Source organism: Gymnodraco acuticeps, unplaced genomic scaffold (assembly GCF_902827175.1).
Source record: "Gymnodraco acuticeps unplaced genomic scaffold, fGymAcu1.1, whole genome shotgun sequence".
Lineage (NCBI taxonomy): Eukaryota > Metazoa > Chordata > Actinopteri > Perciformes > Bathydraconidae > Gymnodraco > Gymnodraco acuticeps.
Window position 1 is genome coordinate 207,562 of NW_022990675.1, and position 23,205 is coordinate 230,766.

Sequence of the window (23,205 nt, forward strand, 5' to 3'; positions counted from 1 at the left end):
TGTCAGCTTTCTAATTTAATGTATTGAAGGCAAAGATATTGAACACATAGTGAGAACTGCTACTATTTATCTCTCAATATTGTCTGTAAAAAACGTGGTAAAAGTTATTCTTTCAGTGAGACAACAGAGCAAGCTTCTACAGTTGCACTACGTTTTGATAACAGTTAAATATTATTTTGATAATAACATATATTTCAATGTTGATGAACTTCATACTGTTCATTCATAATCTGATTGTCTTTGTAGCTCACTGTTGAAATTAAAATAAAACATTACAATTACAAAATAATTATATCTACAGCCCCTAAACACACAAACACACCGCTTTCATTTATAACACACTTGTTCTGCAATAATGTGTTATGTTTCCTGTAATTTTTGTTAGGAAAGGACATGCCTGAAAGACATGACATTTTCTCCTGCTCTGAGGGTCAAGAAGAACATCCAAGAGGAATATTAAAAGCTGATGTTATGAGATTTTAAGACCAGTACAGGACATTCACTAAGAAACTACTTTTATTGTGAAAACACAGTCCTCTGATCGAATGCACCTATTTCCACATCTACACTCCATCAGTTGATTATTTATATTTGCCTCACTTTATGAGCTTCACATCACTTGTGCCTTGTACCACAGAGTTTGCAACGTCACAAATAAATGGGGCCAATCTTCAGTCAGATGTGAATGTGTAATCTAACATTTTCAGTAAGAATAATAGACAAAAGGAGTGCAAATACAAATACAATTTATTGAAATGTGAACCAAAAGTTAATCAAATGTTTTAAATAGGGATCGACCGATATGGCTTTTTCAAGGCCGATACCGATTATTAGTAATCAAGGAGACCGATAACCGATATTTGGAACCGATATACATTTGCAGTAAAATCAGAAAATCTTGGTGTCAAAATGTAGAATAACACAAACTCCAACACAACTTCTTTGAAATGCATTTAAGCATATATTATGTTTAATTAACTTTTAAACATCTTACAACTGGTTTGCTCTCTGTGCCCTTTTCTTTAGTGCAGTCATCTGCAATGAGTTAGAGAGAGAGACAAGAAGTGGGGCTGCAGGCTGACATGCTTAACTAACAATAATGCTTAATTTATTATATCTGTCTATCTAGCATAAAATCCCAATAAGCTGCTAGCAACTGCAAAACACTAGTGCTAGCTAATGTTTTGCAAACTATTAAAAGTGAGGCTATTACAGTAGACCTAACGTTAGTCTAGTAGCCTCACTTCTAATATTTTGCTAAACATTTGCTAGATACATGTTGGCTAGCTCATGAGCTTCACATATCAACCTGAAAAACTGCGAGGCTCCACTCGCAGCCCCTCCCCCCCCCCCCCCCCCTCCGCACCACAGTTACTCTGCTGCGAGACGCTGCACGCACCCCCAACTCTGACTGACTTCCCGCGTCCCTGTGTAACTGGGAAACTGATAGAATTGGATCATAAGATCGTGGTGTTTTTGCAACTTCAGCATAGGGGATAGGGATGTTTATTGAACTTCGGTTTAACACATGTATGGCTCTGCCGCTCAGCGCTGCTGCTTGCTTCAGTCTGTGTCTGCGTTCTTTCGCACCTGCCTGTAATCTGAGAAGGTCCCGCCTCTCTGGCTGGCTCCCGCCCGGAAAATCTTCGGTAATAGCCTATCAGATAGCACTGTGGGCGGGACATTGCTCGTGTACACAGAGTGGTGACTGCAGCCAGAGAAACGTCCGCATCAGAGCCAAAGTTTTATCGGCAATTTGATTAAAAAAAAGGCCGATACCGATAATCGGTCAAATGCGGAATATCGACCCCTAGTTTTAAATAAAAAGCACATATGGACAGAAGGTGTAAACCTATTAAATGTATAAGTAAACACATTTAGTCAAATAAAGTGACAGACTAGGCCTGTGCAGTTGGTATCAGCTTTGCCCAGCATGGGCTCCTTCATCAGGCCTGGTCCTCCTCGCAGAGGAAAGACCCTCAGTCCTCTCCAAACCAACAGACAGGACGTCTATCACACGGAGGTTTCTCCCTGAAGTCTCTGCAGCTCTCTGGACACCATGATGTCTCAATCCGCCCACACTGAATATGAGAGGGGGAAAATGAAAATAATAAATGCTTTAGACAATAAGAAACATAAAGTTGACTGTTGAGTTGCTCCGTTTTTTTAGATTGTCAATACTATTACTGTATAACTAATATATCAGGTTAAGAGGCACATTCAAATAAAGATTGGTCTTTAAATACATGTTGTCTTTTGAATTGTTTGTCTAAAGTCAAGGATCTATAACTGGTACTTAGTTTTAATGATACAGTCTGGTTATTATGCTGTTTGGAGGAGGCCTCACAGGTAAGAGCGCTAACTAGCTACCATCACATGTACCTTAGCTTGACTTAAATGTATTAAACGTATAGTTAAGTGATATCAAAATACAAATAACTAATGCCATGCAAACATATTAATATTTGCTTGATTCCAGTGTTGAATTTAGCACAATTGCATACAAACATTAAGGGGTTTTAAGATTCTGAAGTATTATGCTAAAAACTCAATAACTTAGATTATTATTTATAGTTTTGCTGAATAGTTTCATGTCCGCTTACCTTAGAAACGTAAAATGTGACGGCAGCGTGCAGATGGGGAGCATGTTAGCTTAGCTTGGTAGCTTCAGCTAGCTCTGGAACTTCCAGCTCGGTGGCAGCAGGTCCCGCCTCGGCTCCGCCTCTTTGCCCTTATTTGGAGCGGGCTGGAACAGGCGGGAGTTGAACTCTGACGTCACTGTCGAGCCGTTAGTGGCCGACTCCGCCTACTAAGGGCTTCTCGGCAACTCTGCAGAATCCCATTTATATATACAGTCTATGCTTGAGCCCCACCACTGTATGGGTTAGCCCTACCATAGATTACCGAACAAAAATACTCTGGAGCCGCCACTGATTATGTTTATTGTTGTTATTTGTAGGGCTTTGTCCTAATATATATTTTTGTTTTAAACTATGTTGAAAGATTAGTTTAATAGCATTTTTTTTATTTTGCTATGAAATTCTGAATGAAATTTGAATGAAAGGCTGCGCGCGAGATTGTTTTTTCGCTGGGTTGAGTCGTGTGGGTTTTTGAGTGAGATGCGGCACAGCAGCCTGTCAGTTTACTCTTGCTAGGTTAGTTTGGCTATTATCATTTATATGTATCTGCAACAATGGATATCAGGAAGTGGTTCATGAAAGGAATATGGCAACTCAGCGCCAGATGCAGGCACATTAGAAGACATCAGTTACGTTACCAACGAGCTAGCAAGCCAGCCAGGGACAAGGGAGGCTGGCAATCAATTATATTTTGAAGAGAAATTGACTCTCAAGCCGGTGTTGTGCCGTAGATTGAAGCCTTGCCGTAGATTGAAGCCCTGTTCGCGGGGACGCGTAAACGTGACGTCATCGCCTGTATTGAGCGTTCGTCTAGTTTAATAAGCTTTTCTCTCTCTTTTGAATGATATATCAGATTAAACAGCAAACGGCTGAATAAATAATGTGCATACAATTGCGAGGAGGCTCGTTTTAAGGACACTTTTCAGATAGTCACAATCTTCGTATTGGAACAAACTTCCATTTTTGAGTGCAGTCCCACTCTGTTATATTCCTCCTTCCTACAGAACAGACAATGACAGGATAAGATGTCATTTGTCAGTATAGTCCCATTTCTTAAAACCTTCTCTGTTGTTTAAGTGTCTGATAACCACGAATAGTAAGCAATTATATGACAGTAATGATATAACATATTTCATTTCATTTCATTTCAAACCTTTATTTAACCAGATTGGTCCCATTGAGATCATAGATCTCTTTTTCAAGGGAGACCTGCAGCATATAGGTTCCACATGAAACAATAAAGGACATCATACATTATATTTACAGGATACATTTACATAGTTATAGACATTTACAAGTGCCCATAGTATCAACGAGCATTTCATTTAGCCTAGCTTTAAAAACATGCAGAGGAATGAGATTGCTCAGTTTCAATTCTTGCTGAAGATTGTTCCAAGCAAGTGGAGCTGCGCACATAAAAGCTGTCTTACCTAAGACAGTCCTTGCTCTTGGCACATCTAACAATACTACATCATGCGATCTCAGACAATAGCTGCTTGCAACTCTCTGTGTTATCAGAGAGCAGATATAATACGGGAGTTTACCCAACAAAGCTTTATAAATAAACGTGTACCAATGACTGAGCCTCTTTACAGTAAGTGATGGCAGACAGGGTACAGTGATGAGTAAGTGCTTTACAATTTGTGACAAATCTCAGTGCGCTGTGATAGGCGGCATCTAACTTGTTCAGGCAATAGGCAGGTGCATTCATATACAACAAATCACCATAGTCCAGCACAGGTCAAAAGGTCACAGAGCCTTTTCCTGGCTTCAAAAGAGAAACAGGACTTGTTTCTGAAAAAGAAACCTAGCCTAACCCTCAGCTTTTTAAGCAGGTTATTGACATGAAGTTTAAAAGTAAGACAATCATCAAGCCAGATACCTAGGTATTTATAACAGGTAACCACTTCAAGTACTTGTCCTTGCATAGTAACAATATCCAAAACAGGCTCTGGTGTCTTTTTAGCTTTTGAAAATAGCATTACCTTGGTTTTATCAACATTTAAAATAAGCTTAAGTTCAGCAAGCTGAGTCTGAATAATGTTAAAAACAGCCTGTAATTTAACACCAGCCCCCTGAATGGAGGGACCTGCACAGTACATCACGGTATCATCAGCATAAAAATGTAAAGTAGCTTCATCCACATTTTCACCTAAACTGTTGATATATATGGAGAATAAAAGTGGGGGCATTTTACTCTGGGCCCTGCAGGTGAAAAACTAAAGAGGGGCTTCAAAATCCGGCAGATCAGGTGTTGGTGCTGCCGGATTTGGAACCCCTCCTATATCTTTCTCCAGGATAGTAACAACTTCACCAAAATCACACTGGTGCTTGCCAATGGAAGCCCCTCATTATTTGTGTACCTGCTGGGCCCAGAGTGAAATGCGTTGGTGAGCATAAACTAGAGGGGAACAGGCAACACCAGTGTGATTTTGGTGACATTGTGACTATCCTGGCTAAAATTACAGGGGGCGCTTCAAAATCCGGCAGCTCTAGCAACTGCACTGCCGGATTTTGAAGCCCCTCTTTAGTTTTTCCCCTGCAGGGCCCAGAGTGAAATGCTTTTGTGAACACAAACTAGAGGGGAACAGCAAGCACCAGTGTGATTTTGGTGAGTCTGTGACTATCCTGGAGAAAGATATAGGTGGGGTTCCAAATCCGGCAGCACCAACACCTGATCTGCCGATTTTGAAGCCCCTCTTTAGTTTTGTACCTGCAGGACCCAGAGTGAAATGCTTTGGTGAGCACAAACTAGAGGGGGACAGCAAGCACCAGTGTGATTTTGGTGAAGTTGTGACTATCCTGGACAAAGATATGGGGGGGGGTTCCAAATCCGGCAGGAGAAATACCTGCTCTGAACATGTTATGTAGAGAACAGTGCAGATCTTCCCTATTGACACCAGGATTAACCTAGTCTAAAATAAGGAACATTAATAGTGTGATAGAAAATGAAATGTAATGTAATAGAGGCACAGATATAAGATCAATAATACACTTTATTTTATGGCACCTTTCAAAGCATTCAATGTCACTTTAAAATACAATTTTTTTTAAATAGTGGCATTACAATACAAACATGTGTTGAGTAGGAATATATAAAAATGATATTCAAAGGAGCAATTCAAGTGAGTGAAGCCAGTTTGAACACATTGTCTTTTAGGCTTGATTGAAAATAACACAGTGATCATATATATATATATGATCATATATAGTGATCATATATGTGATATTATTACTGTTATATCATTGCTTACTATTCGTGGTTATCAGACACTTAAACAACATAGAAGGTTTTAAGAAATAGGACTATACTGACAAATCACAAATTATCCTGCCATTGTCTGTTCTGTAGGAAGGAGGAATATACACTCAAAAACGTAAGTTTATTCCAATACGAAGATTGTGACAGATCTGAAAAACGAGCCTCCTCGCAATTGTATGCACATTATGTATTCAGCCGTTTGCTGTTTAATCTGATATATCATTCAAAAGAGAGAAAAAAGCTTAGAAAACGGCGAACGCTCAATACAGGCGATGACATCACCTTTGCGCGTCCCCGCGAACTGGGCTTCAATCCACCGCAAGGCTTCAACCTACGGCATAACACCGGCTCTCTCACAAACTCCTGCTCTGTGCGCAAGCAGACCGCTGCACATGCTCTCTGCCTCGCTCAATCTCTCTCTCTCCCTTTCTCTTAATCGCTCAACCCACCTTTCCACCCAAATCTCGAGATCTCCCGGGAAATGTAAATTTCGGGGGGTGGGCCCGCCCTGGTAAATCAAATGCCCGCCCAGAGACGTATGTCTGCCGCCGGGTCTGATATAATGTACGGACCGGTATATACACACATACGAGTACACAGTCGTATACGCACACAACCACAAAAGTCTATGGTCAAAGATAGGTGTGTAATCCACTCACCTCTTCTTCTTCTTCTTCTTCTTCTTCTTCTTCTTCTTCTTCTTCTTCTTCTTCTTCTTCTTCTTCTTCTTCTTCTTCTTCTTCTTCTTCTTCTTCTTCTTCTTCTTCTTCTTCTCTCGGTTTTTGGCGGATTGCAAAGAACTTAAAAGGTGCATACCGCCACCTATTGTATATGAGTATGAATCCTCATATCATTCCAACTCTTTAACCTATGATCTAATACAAAAAACATGAAATAAATCAAACAAAAATAAAAATCTATGATCTTTCCTGACCTAATTATTTTTCCCACCCCAGTTTCACTCAAAAAGATAAACAGTGCCTTTCTGGTAGCTCTTACTCCCTCTCCTTTTGTTCCCAAAACACCAACCACACTCCATTCCCACTCTGCGTCTAAAACTTTAGCCTCTTTCCGCTTTATAGATGTCACAATGTAACAAGATATGCATCTATTGTGGACCGCCCTTTACGAAATCCGCTCTGAAAACTACTCAGTAGCCCTTTCTGTTCCAGTACATGTGAGAGCCTACGGACAATGATCTTTTTCCATCCAATAACATTGTGATGTAAAAGCTATTGGTCTGCAGTTACTAGGGTTAGCTGTATCTTTCCCTGGCTTATTGAATGGTAGCACGACTGCTGTTTTCCACACACTTGGCATATCTCCTTCTCTCCAGATGTTATTGAAAGACTCAGCACTGTCAAAGAATAATTATTCCTTACTCAGATATTTTTCTGTGTGGGGACGTTTACGACCCTAAGTCTGTTATCTCCCGTAAGGAATGTGCTAATGCAGTCCAGATGTGGGGGATATCTCCAGTGTTCCCAGTGTTTACGCACCATCCCCCAATATGTGGATTAACTCTCTGTAAACTAAAGGTCTATTCGAGAGAGAGGCTGGTCAGATTTGACATGGCAACCCACCAGGGCAGTCAGAATCTCTGACTGTGTGACTTGTGATGTGAATTTCTCCGGTCGATACTTGTAAATAAACTTCAGTGTTTGACATCAAAGCTCCAACTCTCCTCGTGTCTCTCTGAGTCCTGACTCTCCATTGCTGCAGAAGTTTCCCTTACAAGCACCATTGTCATAGTTTCCATAGGTAACTGTCTAAACATAGCATAACATAGCTGGTCTTGTCCTGGGGCTGTATATCCTGTACATTGTAAGGCTATTTTGAGTTCTGACATTGTAAATTCCACATCAAGAGCTTACCTATTATCCTGTCTCTTCTCCTTCACGTTTTCATTCTCTGCTAGTAACTGCTGTTTTTGCTGCCTATGAATATCACTGAGATGTTCCCCACTATGTACTGCTGCAAGTGTCCTTCCTAACATATCTGCCTTCTCTTTATCTGTCACTGCCAGCCTCTCCCCATCAACCAAAGCTGGAATTTTATTGGATTTCCTTTTCCCACTCATCCGCTTAAACATGGACCAGATATCACCTAATTGTACTCTTCTGCCAATGGTAGAACAACATTCTTTCCATGTTCTCTTGTTTGAATATGTTATTGTCCTTCGAGCAGCTGCCCTTTTCCTTTGATACTCTATAACATTATTTTGTGTCATGTTTTTCTTTAATTCTCTAAATGCATTATTTCGCTCTTTAATAGCCCTGCTGCATTCCTCATTCCACCATGGCACCACTTTCTTCCTACTGTTGACAGTTCTGCTGTGTAAGTGGCCGTGTCAGACCTGACCTTTACCTCACCTACCTCTATTAAGCTTACCATTGATAAAAATATGCTAAATTGGCTGTGAATGGAAAGGATGTATGTTTCCTTCTTGTTGTTTCAGGCATATGAAACCAGGCATGTGAAACTAGATAGAACATTCTGAACTTTTGACCTATACACACACATTCTAGATGGTGCAATAAAAGCGTAAAAGTTCCAGCTACCATGCAGAGAAGGCGCTTGTGGTTTTTGACACCTTGAGAGCGGTGACAGCGGGTATGAAGACAATGAGGCACAGGATGCAGGCGACCTACGCACAGATTCAAATCAACTTCCTGGGCCAGCGAATCGTAGAGACAAGCTGCCCATATTTGTCTCTGTTAATAAATGAAATCTCTGTTCATGGATTAAAGTATAAAGTTTGCATATATGATATCGAAATGTTTAAAGAAAATTATTTGATTCTAAAGTCATGACATTGACAATGTGTTCTGCTTTCATGAAACATTTTCATATTCCCTCTCTTTAAAATTACATATCATGACTATAAGTTTGTATTTGTTTAATTTTTAAACCTTACATTTTTTAATGTTCAATAATTAAAAGTTGAACAGTTTTGACCTCCTTCTGACTGAAAGAGGGAAAGGGGGAGACCACCTGATGAAGAGAGAGAAGAGGAAGAAGACTATAAAGAAGAATGGAGAAGAAGAAACGGGGCTTCTTGGAGGAAGTTTTCTGAGGCCCAAGCCCTGGGCCTGGGCCTGGGCCTGGGCCTGGGCCTGGGCCTGGGCCTGGGCCTGGGCCTGGGCCTGGGCCTGGGCCTGGGCCTGGGCCTGGGCCTGGGCCTGGGCCTGGGCCTGGGCCTGGGCCTGGGCCTGGGCCTGGGCCTGGGCCTGGGCTCTTTTAGACCGCTTTAGGATTTGACTTGTGAACCTGTTGCTATTGTATTTTGACTTGGTGTCTTTATTATTTTTTAAGGATTATTTTTAATCCTCAATTTTTGTTAAAACCTTAATAAATCCGGTTTGTATATATTTTTATTTTAACTTTTATTCTTAGAAGCTTCCTGCTGTTAAACATGGCCCCCCCTTAACTTCCATTTTAAATAGCATAGTAGATTTACTTGTTAAAGTATTTTTTGTAAATGTGTTTGATATTGATAATACATGTCATACTGTTGGGAGAGAATCCTTGTGTTAAGCCTTTTTGTTGACTGCCAACTGTATCGTATTTCTTTAAATTGAATCTGTGGAGTTTTTGCTGTTTGATACATTTGAGTTAAAGGGCAAATTTGATCAGTAGAACAGCTACACTTTAGGCCGTGTGCGCGGCCGCGGTTACACACCCATCCACATACTTTTACGCACTGATAGGCAGCAATGATCTGCCAAATACACCCACTGTATAACAACTTTTAAAATCAACCTGACATAAATTCATCATCAAGATGAACCTACGTTGAACACACAGGCTATAAACACAAAGTCTGCCCAACATTCGTAACGAGTCACACAACAGTTTTACGAAAAACCGCACTACGTTTTCTGACAACTTGCCAGACAATCATAGCCTGCCAATGTCCAATGTTAATGCATAGACATGATTAACTTATAAAAAGGCTATATAGACATTGGCAAACATTTTTGATAACGTATATTTACAGCTGGCATAGCCTATATGCCTTTTTTATTTAGGGGATAGCTAACGGTGTTGTTGAATGAGTTGTGTGAGTCTTTACGCACTTTGGGTATACTTTAATTAAGACGTAGGCCTATAGTTGCATGCATGTGTACCTATTCATTTAACGTAGGATGTATTATGATGAAGGAATTGACTCAAAGTTATGTTATGTATAGTTTAGATGTGCTTAATTGTCAGTGTACACTTGATAGCTGCATGCATAATGAATGCTTTAGAATATGTGTTTGCGCTAAAAATGCCTCACACAATTAGACCTGTGATTTTGAAGAATGTACAGTGATGTAACACATAACGCCAATTATCTGTTAATACGGCTCTATTATAGCGATCAATTTGTGTTTGATGTCTAAATCTTTTATTTATCAGATCGCGTACAGCATGCCGTGAGGTTCAAATCTAATAATCTCTTGCCAACGCGCAACAAAAAGCCCTGCCCATTGTTCTGAAATAACAGCGCTATGTCGGAGCTTGAATGATTTGTGTGCAGTGGGCAACGAGAGTATCAGATAACTTTGTTGTTTGCTATTATTCCATATCCATCCATCCATCCATCTTCTTCCGCTTATCCGTGGTCGGGTCGCGGGGGTAGCAGTTCCAGCAGAGAGCCCCAAACTTTCTTTTCCCTGGCGACATCAACCAGCTCTGACTGGGGGATCCCAAGGCGCTCCCAGGCCAGCGAAGAGATATAATCCCTCCACCTGGTCCTAGGTCTACCCCTTGGTCTCTTCCAGTGCTTGAATTGGAATGAAAAAGGTGCCAGTACTCTAAAATCAGCAACTTTTTCAAGTCAATTTTATATATACAGCCCACAAACAAGAATTTGGCTACTATAATGCTGGTGGGTTTGTCTCTTTACTACTGTATATTTTAGAAAGGTTCACTGTACAACATTTTTTATGATAGGCAGCGGATATGGCTAAAGCTCAGTAAGGTCAATATTAACTGAAAATATAGCAATCAAAGTCTAGATCTTCTGCTGAAGACACATGAAGCAGAGACCTTTCAGGTGAGAGCCCCTCTGGTGGTGTTCAACATTAATGACAAGGAAACAAAGCTCTGGTCAGAAGCATTTTTTATAAAAAGCTTTAACAAAATTAAGTATTTCTGTACATTTTGAATGCAATCTAACTTTCCAACTCAGAAAACGAAAAAGTGCCAAAAGTCTTCTCACATGGCTGAGCTGCTTTGCAATATACTTCACCACTGAAGAATACAAATATGTATAAAGTAAACTATGATGCAATCTAACTTTCCAACTCAGAAAAATGATAAAGAGCATGAACAAAGAACATGTAAAAACAAATGCAAAATTTGCACAATCTAAAATGAGAAACTGTAACTGCAAGTAACAAAGTCTGAGCCATGGTAAAGAGTTACATTGAACACCAAGCTGATCAGATAATTCCCTGGTTGGTCTGAAGTCCTTCTATCTCCAGGATCTGTACAAATCGGCACATTATGCCAAAAGTCTTCTCACTGGGTGAGCTGCTTTGCAATATACTTCACATTGTTAGAAAAGGCTCCAGAAGGCCTTGGGGACATCAGTATCAGGGGCTGGAGCTGGACAGGCTCTTTCATCAGCACTTCTCCTTCCCTTTGCCAGCCAGGACCTCACATACTGTTCCGGATTGAACTGTCCTAGTGATGGTCCATTACATTTAATGAAAACCAGGCTGGACAGTCGGCTGACAGAGAGAGCATTCCTTTTTGCAGTAAGGATATCGTTCATGCAGCTGAATGCCCGCTCACACTCACTAGTGGAGACAGCGATGGTTCGGACTGCTTTCAGTAGAGGCTCCATGGCAGCAGGTGTACGGGATGCCCTGGTTTCCTTGTATTCGCGAAAGCCCTGAACAGTCTCTCTTCTGTCCACTTTCAGCACTTCGCACAAACGTAGCACCTCTACGTCCCCATACTGTACGTCTAACTCCTCTTCAGGCCAACTTCCAGGATGGATAACTTTCATGTCCTGGATTAGCTGATTGTCCCGGGCCTCCCGGCCATGTAATGGGATTTCTCTTGTGCTGACATGAGAGGAGGTTGTGGAAGTCATTCTGTGTCTCAGATTCTCTACCATACTGCGGAAAAACTGACCTGCATGAATCTGTACAAGCCTGCCATTCTCACGCAGGGCAACACCCTTGAAGGACTTCTCAGCTAGAGCTGTATGAACTGTAGTCATGTGTGGGCCAGGCATGGTGACCATGGATTCAAAAACTCGTATTTCTCGAGTTAAGAGCCTATCTGCTGTAGGCAGTGTCATCTCTCTTTTTTGGAGTTGCCGAGAGAGGTCGCTGAGCTCTGTGAGCGCATCGTACATCAGTCCCAGATTGCTGACAAACGTTGCAGATGTGAGCACATCATCCAGGCCCTTGTACTTTGCTCTGTCTCTGGATTCCCTGCTCGTGTCGTTTGCAGCATTTGTGAAGTGATCATGAAGCACTCGGTAGTTTTCCCAGACTGCTCTGACGCTCCTTTCACTTGAAGCCACCCAGCGGATGGACAAAACACGCCCTATCACCAGGAGACGCTGTCCGACTGCTTGCGCACGCTGCGCTAACTGCCTCTGATTTACCACTTACCAGTAATAGTGGTAGATTCATCGACCAAAACACAGAGTTTTCTTTGGTTTTCTGTAATGTCTTTTGCCATTTTTTTCTTCAGCTCATGAGCTATGTGGTCGATGATTTCGCCACAGGTTTTATTGGAGTGCAAAACCCTGCCCACGTTCAGCCCATTCAGTTTCTGTACATTCAAATCAATTGGCATGTCTGTGAATGGCCGGCTATGTTTGCCAATTTTATATGCCGTTCGAAAAACTCTGATAGTGGTGTCTAATTCAGATTTATGCATAGACTGCACTTGATGTTGAATAGTTTCACGTGAAGCAGATGTAAGGATGTCAGCAGCTTTTACATGGGCTTGTGATTCTTTATGTTCTTTGATTTTTTTTCTCAGGCTAGCTTGTTGTTTGCCCTTGTCAACACCGAAATGAGACACTGCACACTCACCCCATTCAGTTGACAGTTTCAGTCCTTGTCCAGTGTGTATTCCCAAAGATTTGACATCTCTGCATATCCGACATCCTAGCTTCTTATCTTTAAGAAGGAGCCATGCATTGGTCTTGCAAAAATATTGCACCTGGTCCGTTGTCCAGCAGTCAGGTGCATCGCTTTGCCCGGTGTTGGTGGTGGCAGTTGCGCCAGCAGCAGCTAACGTTAGAGGCTCTGGAGGAGGCGGCGGAGCTAGTGCTAATGCTAATGCACTAGAACTTGGAGCAGGAGGATCAACCAAAGAAAGCTCCCCATCAGACACAATTTCCAACACAGGCACAGCATTCTCTGTATTTGAAGTTTCTTCCGGCGACAACCGCTGTCTTTTTGCACTTTTATTAATCCACGCTAACATTTTAGAAATGCTAATTTGTGACGTGACTTGCTTTCCTTCTCTCGGGGGCGTGCCTGCTCTGTTCTATCACTCTACATAGCCACCCACTGGGTGGGAGTTGCACTGCATAAACACAACACACGTGCATCTAGGTATGTAAATTGTAAAGCATTAAAACATGGTTTTACTAACAGTTTTCAGTATGTTGTTACTTCGGCATTATTATTATTATTATTATTATTATTTTGAAACGTGTATTACTATTAAATCACGGTCAAATAGGTTAATTTTGACATAGTCGTTTCCACCACAGTATTTACATGGAGAAGATAAGCCCCGCCCCCTCTCCAGCACGTTCTGTTTGAATGACAGGAGTAAACAGCTGACAGCCGCTGTGAAACTCCAGCGGTTAGAGCGATGAGAATGTCCGTTCGGCACCTCATGACGCATCTACTGAGTACCGGGCGGCTGTATATATATATATATGGATGTATAATAAGAACGGCGGGAGAGTGTTGAGTACTGGCACGGTGCATGAGTACCGGAGTACCGCCAGCATGCCGGTGTCAGTACCAGATATGTTCGGCCTACCAGATATGTTCGGGTGTATTTCCGTCGCATCCGTCATCCGTCATATCCGTCATATACTCACCTCCCTCTGCTCCCAGCGCTATGCTGCCACACACCGGCCGTCTGCGGAACTGCAGCCGGAGGAACTCGGTACAGCTTGTTATGTGTGTGTACTTAATTATTTACAATTAAAAAATATATATATTCTGCGTTACTTTAGCCAACACTTTTATAATATATAAGCCTGATCATGTCGTTGAAAGCAAGTACAGATGTTCTCCCTTTTCCACAGTTCTGTGTGAACTTCATCTAAGGCAGATGCTTGCTTCTGCACCAGTTTAGCAGAAGTCTGTTTTGTAAGACTGGTTTTGTTGCAGTCTGTTCATGCTATGTGTTTCTTGCGTAAGACTATATACACACGGAACACATGTATTACAGGGCTGTACCCAGTGTGCTTCATAAAACATTTTTGAAGCTTATTTTTTTAAATTAAGCCGTTTCCATGTTATAACAGCATCTCGTTAAATCAATATCGGAAACAATAATTGTCTTTTTGTGGTTATTTAAATGTAATTTATGGTGCTATTAGAGTGCTTATAGACTGACCCGTTAATACAGATGCCACCCACCCCCCCCCCTTTGTGTGCGGTGAGCTGGAGAGAAGGCAGTCTATTTATTTTGGTGAAAAAAAAACCCCTAACATATATGGATTGAATCAGAATATTGTGTTGGATCAAAACATATTGTACATTTTGAGAATTCTTACATCTATTACAATACATTTTGAGCTTTGGACAATGTTTGGATCAAACGAGCCAGAAACAACCTTAAGCAGCCACCACTGGAATATTATTGCAGTAATATTATAATACTAGTAGCCTTATATTAGTGTAGCCTAATATTGATCGACAAATATTTAGAAATAAATCTGGTTCTGCCTGCCTGCCTCATCGCACTCTGCCCTGCTGCATTACCATGTATAGTATTTACATTCATAATGATCCTTTTTTGTTGCAGAGCTTTAGAGGCTTTAAGAGACGAACTGTCAATGATGCCAACTTGGCGACCTACAAACTAGATATAGCAATCTTGGAGCTATTGCGGCTAGCTACTTTCATTGGAAAGAGTCTCTAATTTTTTGTATGTATATATTTAATATATCCATCCCAAGCTTACCTACCCAACTGAATGAATTCACACATTCAAGTAAATAGAAAGACAGCACAGCATTCAAGTGTTTATTGAGAATTTGAACTTCAACGTTAATGGAAAAAGCTCCAAACTTTTCTCTACAGCCCTTAGTATCAAGAAATCCTTCTAGTTCCTTTTACATGTGGATAGGAAAACAGCACAGATTGTTCAGAATATATGAGGAAGCCATCAGGGAAGCAGCATGACCCAAGGCAGGACTGCAGAGACAGGTTCAGCCACGACCCGAAGTCCACGACCCGAAGTCCACGACGGGCAGCGTCCGGGAAAACCAAACTTGAAGGTAAGATATCAAATGATGATCTTCATTAATTGCAGTGACAATTTAGTCTATTCTGACATTTGTTTGTGTGAGTTAATCTTTACCTATGATATCTGGTTGCAGAAGGGACTGCAATAGCCTGGATGTTGGTCATCAGAGTAGATGCCCTGCAATTCTCCTCTTTTACCTTTCCCAACATATCCTATGAATAGAAAAAGAAAATATTGTAATTGAATCACACTAGGACCACAACACACTAAATATGTAATGACACATAAACATTATTATCCAGAATAAGAAGTCTACCTGGTTTGCAGTTTTTGTAAGGCTCCAAGCATCCACGGCAGGTGTCAATGGTGTACATGACGTTGAAATCCTGCTTGTATGAAGCAGAGAACAAACTCCATGTAGCAACACCTGTGTAAAACAAGCATTTCAATAGAGCCATTAAAAATATGCATAGACACCACAGCTGTCGTATACTGCTGCACCTTCACTGAATCACTTACTCTCAAGCCAGCGAAAGTGGGCCCCTCTTCTGAAAGACACAGTGGACATTGTGTCTCTGAAGGTGGTACACACTAGAGTGAGTGATGAGTACGCTTTGTCACCTTCCTGGAGAACCACTTCCATCAGAAGGTCCGAGAGAAGACAGTTTGGCAGCTGTGAAGTATTGGTCAGACTAGATCAAACATATTTAACAACACATTGACTAGACTGTTGCCAGCACAATCGAAATACCAAGATTCTTTGGGCTTCAGGTAGCAAAAATACACATTTTTAATATTAATGTTGAATATATCACACACATTTTTCTTATGTTTTGTTATTCTTCTCCTTGAGGTAAAAAACAGCTATCAATAAAGTTAAAAAAAGCAGTGAGACATAATAGTTGGAAATTCTGCCGTGATCACAGGTCGTTTTTTAAACAAAAAACAGTTACTGCTTCACTGAAAAGATATTACCTCCAATATGAAGCACATGTCGGACTTTTGAAACTGGACCTTTGAAGGAAAATATAAGGTGTGGGTCATGTGATTGTTTAATTACATGTGTATACAATTATCAATATTGATATGTATGCATGTGTTAAATAATCTGGATTGTTACATTTCTTTATCACAAACAGGAGTGTGCCTATTGACCTCATGTTCTGTCTTTTGCTTCTTTGAGACCCTGTACACTGGCTCCAGTGCCCCTTTGAGCAGCTCTTCGGCCTCATTGGTCCAGTAAGAAAACCTCTGTCCGTGGCTATAAAAATCACATAATATCAGGATGAAAATGTAAATCAGTGTCAAAGAAACTGTTGTCTATAAAGTAACATTTAAAATGTATGATTTACCCTTCAATCTGGTACCGTTCCATGAGCATAATGCACCACCATTTCCGGATCTGTGCTATGTCCCGCTAAAAGAAAATGTAACAATAATAAAGTTGAAAATGAATGGAACCTCATCATTTGTCTACTCAATGTTAGCCCCCTCTTCCCCCTGAAATACTAACTCAGAGGATAAATACTGACCTCGGTAAACCAAAGTGGAGCATCTGTGCTGAAGTTGAGTGCATACTGTGAAAGGATAAAGATCTGTTAAGTTATGAGTTTCAAAAACTAACAAAACCCCTTAAAAAAAAGTGTCAAGGGAGGAATTTACCATCAGTATGAAGACACCACAGTCATTGCCCGTGGTTTGGTGAGGCTAACCCTGTAAGAATTTGGAATATAACAGTGATGTTCATGGTCAAATGGAAAATAAAGACATGTGAAAGCAGGTGTATGAGATGGTGGAGAAATGTACCTTGACGTCTCTGCCGAACTTTACTGTCCACTGACCTGGAGCAATGCGGTGCGCTAGGTCACTGTCAAAAGAAATGATAAGACATGGGAATTGATTTGGTGAAGGAACGCTATACACAATATAATTCATGTTTTTGGATTTCCTTACATTGAACTATTGCATGCCTTAAAAGAGGAAAGTTATGAAAGCCACTGAACGGGGCTAAAATAAAACAAACAAAAATACGTTTACCAGCCGCTGAACAAAGCTGAACTTGAAAACAACCTTTGAACAAGGCTTATAACAAAATGAATATTATAATTCATAGCATCCTGTTGCAGACTCTTTTTCTTTTGGTTCCACTAAGGACACTCCAGACTTTGTGGAAATGGAGATATATTATAAATGAATTTGATCAGATTCAGACCCCTGGTCTACAAGATGGTTACTGCAGTATTAGAATACTATAAACTATTTAGAACTCCCATACAAGCCACAGAACGGTGAGGGGGGTAATCATGTTACAAAAAACCTAAATATGTCCTTGTAGGAATTGTCCCCAAAGCCATCTGGCTTAAGAGGGTCGAGCAAATATAACTCTCTCTTTGCTGGCTTGATCACCTGTCAACCATTGACAAAATAGCTGAAATTAGACATAATCAAACACCAGAAGAAAACCACACAGCACAACTTATGTTCATTTTGTACATGCTGGTGAGATCATTTGGAACAGACTCACGCAAAGCAAATAGTGATCTGCCTTTCCTTGCTGCCGACTCCAGGCAGGGATGAAAACCATGTCCTTGGTGGCCAATTGGTCAGCCTAGTATTTTAAACAAGGGATTTTAAGTTGCTGTATATCAATTTCAAGAAACATAGGTCTCAAGCAACAGGAACTTACTGGAAAACTGGCCAACACGTCAGCTGTTTTGGACTTCCAGGTAGGAACCACATACATATCCACGATGTATATATCTTTGCCCTATATTGATAGTTTTTCAAAAAAAATGAAATCTTCATAGAAGTATGTTCAACAACAAGAGACAACCACACTTCACGAGATTGGAGTTTCACCACTAAACAGCTATTTAGAAAATATGTGTTATTCAAAAGAAAAAAGCAGGCCAATGATGTCTGTTGAAAACCGTACATGTCTTTGGGTGGCTTCTTGTACCATCTTCAGGCACGTGTTTCCAATCTGAAACAGTAACAACAGTAAGTTACCTGTGCCATTTATTTGAGACAAGATGAAGTTGGGAGGAAAGCTCAAGTATACCTACATTTGACTCCATGCACTGAGGAAGACCCAGGCTCCAAAAGTCCTCTCTGGTCAGGCACACATCACCCTCCTTCACAATGACCTCTGCTCCAGGCCTATTGTGGTCTAGCACATAGCTGAGCTGCAAATAACAGATTGCAAAACATACTTCAAGCCAATAGAAAACATAGAAAAATTAAAATCAAAACAATGCACCTCCATCACTGTGCATGAAGTAAACATATATCTACCAGCTTGTCTTGAATCGGATGTAGATCCTTTGCGTATTTCGCACCAGAGAGGGCATACTGGTGGTCAGCAACTGACCCCTCCGAATCCAACTTCGGTTCAGCTGTTATTAGATAGACACAAAATAAACAGTATTATTGAAGTACCACACATGAAGTATACCTAAAATGTGTCCTTGTATTGATAATCAAAATACCTCTCAACATAGGCCTGATAAAGGGCTTCAGCTGAGACACATTCACACTCTGTCTCAGCTGAGCTCCTGTTGAGCTCAACAGGGTTGCCACACCCTTGTTGGTGATTGAGGAAACCACATAAGGGCCAAACCAGTTGCACTCCAGTTTTCCACCTTTTCGGCCCTCCTTCCTCTTATTCGCTCTTAGGACCTCATCTCCAACGTTAATCAGGAAAGATTTCACATTCTTTCCCTTGCGTTTTTCAAAAGAGATTTTCTGTCTCTGTTGTGCTATTTGGATGTTCTGGTAAATCTGAGAAAGATATGTAACAGTTATCATTTACAGTCCTTAACATACGCTTGCATTTTTTAGGAGTTATTATGTTTTAAATATTGCCATTTTATTCTCACCTTCGAGTGCAAATCTGCAATGGTTGCAGCCTTTGCCTCAAGCTGCTGTTCTGCCTCATCAGCAGGCACCAAAACAGAGGTATCATCCCTGTCATTGACTGTAGCATTTATAACACCCGGGACGCGAGGGTGCCTCCCAAACTGGGCAAAATAGGGCGTGCACTTGGTTGACCTCTGAAAGCATAAAAATTCCTTTTAGTATCTCTGTTGAGTATTGATTCCATCTGCATTTGTTACAACATTGTACCTGCTTTGAGGTGTTAATGCTCGCCACAATGCCCCTCAGATGTAAATCCCAGTCATTCTGGTCCTCTACTTTGCAAGTGCTTTTTTTATGTTTTGGTTTGTACGCTCATCTTGGCCATTGCACTGGTGATGGTACGCTGAAGTGATGCAGTGTTTTACACCCAGTGCATCAAAAACACCACGGTTGACCTGCAGATGGTTTAGTGTACACCAATTACCAAATTACCTGAAAAATCGTATTACATTGTTACACATAACACATACACTGTATTAGATAGATTATTGTACCTCATTGACAAATTCCCGTCCTTGGTCGGTAATGATCTTCTCGACAAGACCGAAATCGAGAAGAATATTTACAATCTTTTTTGAGACCTCAACAGCTGTTTTGTGGTAGAGCGTTTTTGCTACCACCCACTTCGTGAACAGATCAGTCGCTGTTAGAATGTATCTGCAATATAAAATGCAGAATGTTGTAAATACATACAGAATCACTGTAAATGATTTCCTTTCTTTTTAAACCAGATTCTTCACGTTTAGAACCTTTAAAGGAGGTTACACATGCTTCAGCCCATCATGATAGTACCTTTTGCCCTTAGCAGTGGAGGGAAGTGGGCCAATGAGATCCACACTGTCTCACTCTGTTTCAATGTACACATACAACACATTTCTGTAGATCAATAATCAGTCAGTCAGTCAAAAACTCCCACCCATTTCTTCACGTCCTCCCGCATAGTGGACCAGTGGTACGTTGCCAAAACCTTCTCGGTGGTGCGCCTTCTCCCTGCATGACCTCCGGAACCCAGGTTATCATGGCACTCCTTCAGGACATTGATAATTTGGTCCTTGGTGCACACAACCATCCTCTCATTGTCCTTGTATGTGTAGTACAAATCTCCAGCTGGCACAACAGGAACAACAAAACAATCATTTAGACATGTGTAGAGATGACATTATGACTAAAAGCTGTTCAAGAAATCCAGTGGCAAATGTGGTTTAGACGTAACAACTACAGTAATGTAAAGTGTGTATAAAAAGAAAAAGGAGAAACAAGCTGTGGAGTCCTTGCGATTTACTGAAAAATGTTGGAATTGCAATATGATAAACCATTAGAGGTATGATCACTTTTGCACCAAAAAACACCATTAGATAAATAGATAGATAGATATATACTTTATTGATCCCTATAAGTAAAGGGATGTGATGATGTCACATGTACAGGGGGTTTATACCTCATAATAAAAACGTATGTTCGTGACTTAACCATGGTCTTATTCTGTTACTTACCTTTGATCAGGTATTGTTTGGATGACCTCCGAATTAACGCCTTCCTTTTATCATGCTTTTCAGCGGCGATGGTGAGATTGTGGTAACCACCATTGAGCACGTACTGCTTTATCTCAGCATAAAAGCTCTCCATTTCTGTCATGAAAGTTAAAATGGTCGCGGTAATTATGGGGAAGCGGAGGGATCTAGATCGTTCACACATAACAAGCTGTACCGAGTTCCTCCGGCTGCAGTTCCGCAGACGGCCGGTGTGTGGCAGCATAGCGCTGGGAGCAGAGGGAGGTGAGTATATGACGGATATGACGGATGACGGATGCGACGGAAATACACCCGAACATATCTGGTAGGCCGAACATATCTGGTACTGACACCGGTACTGAGCAAGAAGTGCCGGTACTCCATGGGTCAGAACCAGAAGTGCCGGTACTGCGTACCGGTGAGTACCGGCCCAATTCCAGCACTGGTCTCTTCCCAGCTGGACGTGCCTGGAACACCTCCCTAGGGAGGCGCCCAGGTGGCATCCTAACTAGGTGCCCGAACCACCTCAACTGGCTCCTTTCGACGCGAAGGAGGAGCGGCTCAACTCCGAGTCCCTCCCTGATGACCGAATTTCTCACCTTATCCCTAAGGGAGACACCAGCCACCCTGCGGAGAAAACCCATCTCGGCCGCTTGTATCCGCGATCTCGTTCTTTCGGTCATGACCCATCCTTCATGACCATAGGTGAGGGTAGGAACGAAAATGGCCCGGTAGACAGAGAGCTTTGCCTTCTGGCTCAGCTCCCTTTTCGTCACAACGGAACCATTATTCCATATGGTACATACAATTTATCCCCCTTTTCATTTATTTTTGCAGGAGGACTTGAATGAGATAAGACACGTTTGGAACGCAGATCGCATCAGGCCCTCTACAAACGCCAATGTCCCCGCAGGAATACCTATATCATGTATACGGCACCTCATTTGTGGGGTGCAGATGACCTTCTTGTTCCATTCAGTGAAGACTTACCCACTTGCAAAGAGAGCTGCAAGTTCCTAACTTCAGTTCCATGTGATGAGGACATGTTTGATTTGTGCACAATCATAATGGAAGAATCAGGCATGGGGTTCCCAATGAGTAGGTCACAAGCACTTGACTTATATCTATCATTGAGGGATATCATTCGCCCACAAGTATTGGCAACTGCATGAATGTTGCAGTTTTCTTTCTGCTATTGGTGGAAGAAGTATCAGATCCATTACTGAAGTAAAAACCCTACCAAACTGTGGAAATATTCCACTAAATCCTACATTTAAAACCTTACATAATTAAAAGTATTTAAGTATTATCAGCAAAATGTAAATAACAGTATGAAAAGTAAAAGTAGTCACGTGCAGTAAAATGTTCCCTGTCAGTGTTTTATTATTATATATGATGTTTCTGATTTAATATTACTGCTGAATTAATGTTGGATTTTACTGCTGTTTAAGACTGTACTAATTTATATATACTTTATATACTTTTGAATAGTTTCGGATATACACATTTATATGTATGTATATATGGTAAATGTATAGCAATGTGTGACATGTATTGTAAACATTAATTCACCTTTGATATTTCATGTAAAGTCATCCAGGTGAAATATTCCTTACATTCTGTCCAAAATTGTAGTAAATATGATATTTTACAGATAAAACAAATAGCACTAATCAGTCGTTCTGCTTTAGATTTCCAGATGTAGTTCATTCTGATGAAACACGAACATCCAGCTGCGGCTCAACATCTGTCTGGACTCTGGAGTCGACCTCTTTGCAGGATTAATGGCACGTGTCGAGCTGAGTGTGCAGAAATATGGAGAGAGGGAGAGGAGGATCATGGGAAAAAGAGGTCGTCCTGCCTATTTCCAATTCCTGACACCATATTGATCAGATTTCTGATTTTTTCCTCAGATTTGGGACATTTTCAGATCCAAAAAATGGTTCATTCAGTATTCTGAGAAAAACTATTGAAAAACTGACTTCAGGAAATCAGAGAAAAATGTATTCTTCAGAATGTTTTTCATTTTCAATATTTTTTCAAAAAGATTTGATTCGAGATTTTCTTTTACAATTTGTAGTTCTGACCACAAAAAAAATGTTCACTTGTTTGTTAGTGAACAGCAGATGGCGACAAACACCAGCTTTTCTTAGGGACAGATTTACCTGTGCAAAAGGAAAATCACAACCAGAAATTAAAAGATGTTTCCTTCCTTCTATTTTATTGTTTATCTATTATTATTTATCACATATATGCATTTATCTTGTATTTCTGTAGCCCATTTCCTTACATGTTGCGTTGTCCCATTCATTTATTCATGTAACAATTACATGACTAAATGAATGGCACAACGCAACAGTTTTGTTCCCATTCATTCCCCGTTTTATCTTAATTTTAGTTTACATTTCTTTGCACAAAT

At 40.8% G+C, this 23,205-nt stretch overlaps 1 protein-coding gene and 1 long non-coding RNA gene across 3 annotated transcripts in view; one reads left to right on the forward strand and one right to left on the reverse strand.

The window, feature by feature from the left end:
- The window catches only part of LOC117555263 (zinc finger protein 345-like), a 30,080-nt gene extending 23,082 nt beyond the window's left edge, over positions 1 to 6,998 (reverse strand). The window contains exon 1 of one of the 2 annotated variants that reach the window (XM_034230112.1): positions 6,561 to 6,998. In XM_034230112.1, coding sequence (XP_034086003.1) covers positions 6,561 to 6,715 — 155 coding nt within the window. In that variant the 5' untranslated portion in view covers positions 6,716 to 6,998. The remainder of the gene's footprint in view (positions 1 to 6,560) is intronic. The other variant, XM_034230113.1, reaches the window with a different exon arrangement.
- A 14,392-nt stretch (positions 6,999 to 21,390) lies between these two features.
- Positions 21,391 to 22,937, forward strand: LOC117555244. The gene is made up of 3 exons (XR_004570373.1): positions 21,391 to 21,491; positions 21,624 to 21,884; positions 22,478 to 22,937. It is a non-coding gene; the product is annotated as an uncharacterized LOC117555244 (long non-coding RNA).
- The last annotated feature ends 268 nt before the right edge of the window (positions 22,938 to 23,205 follow it).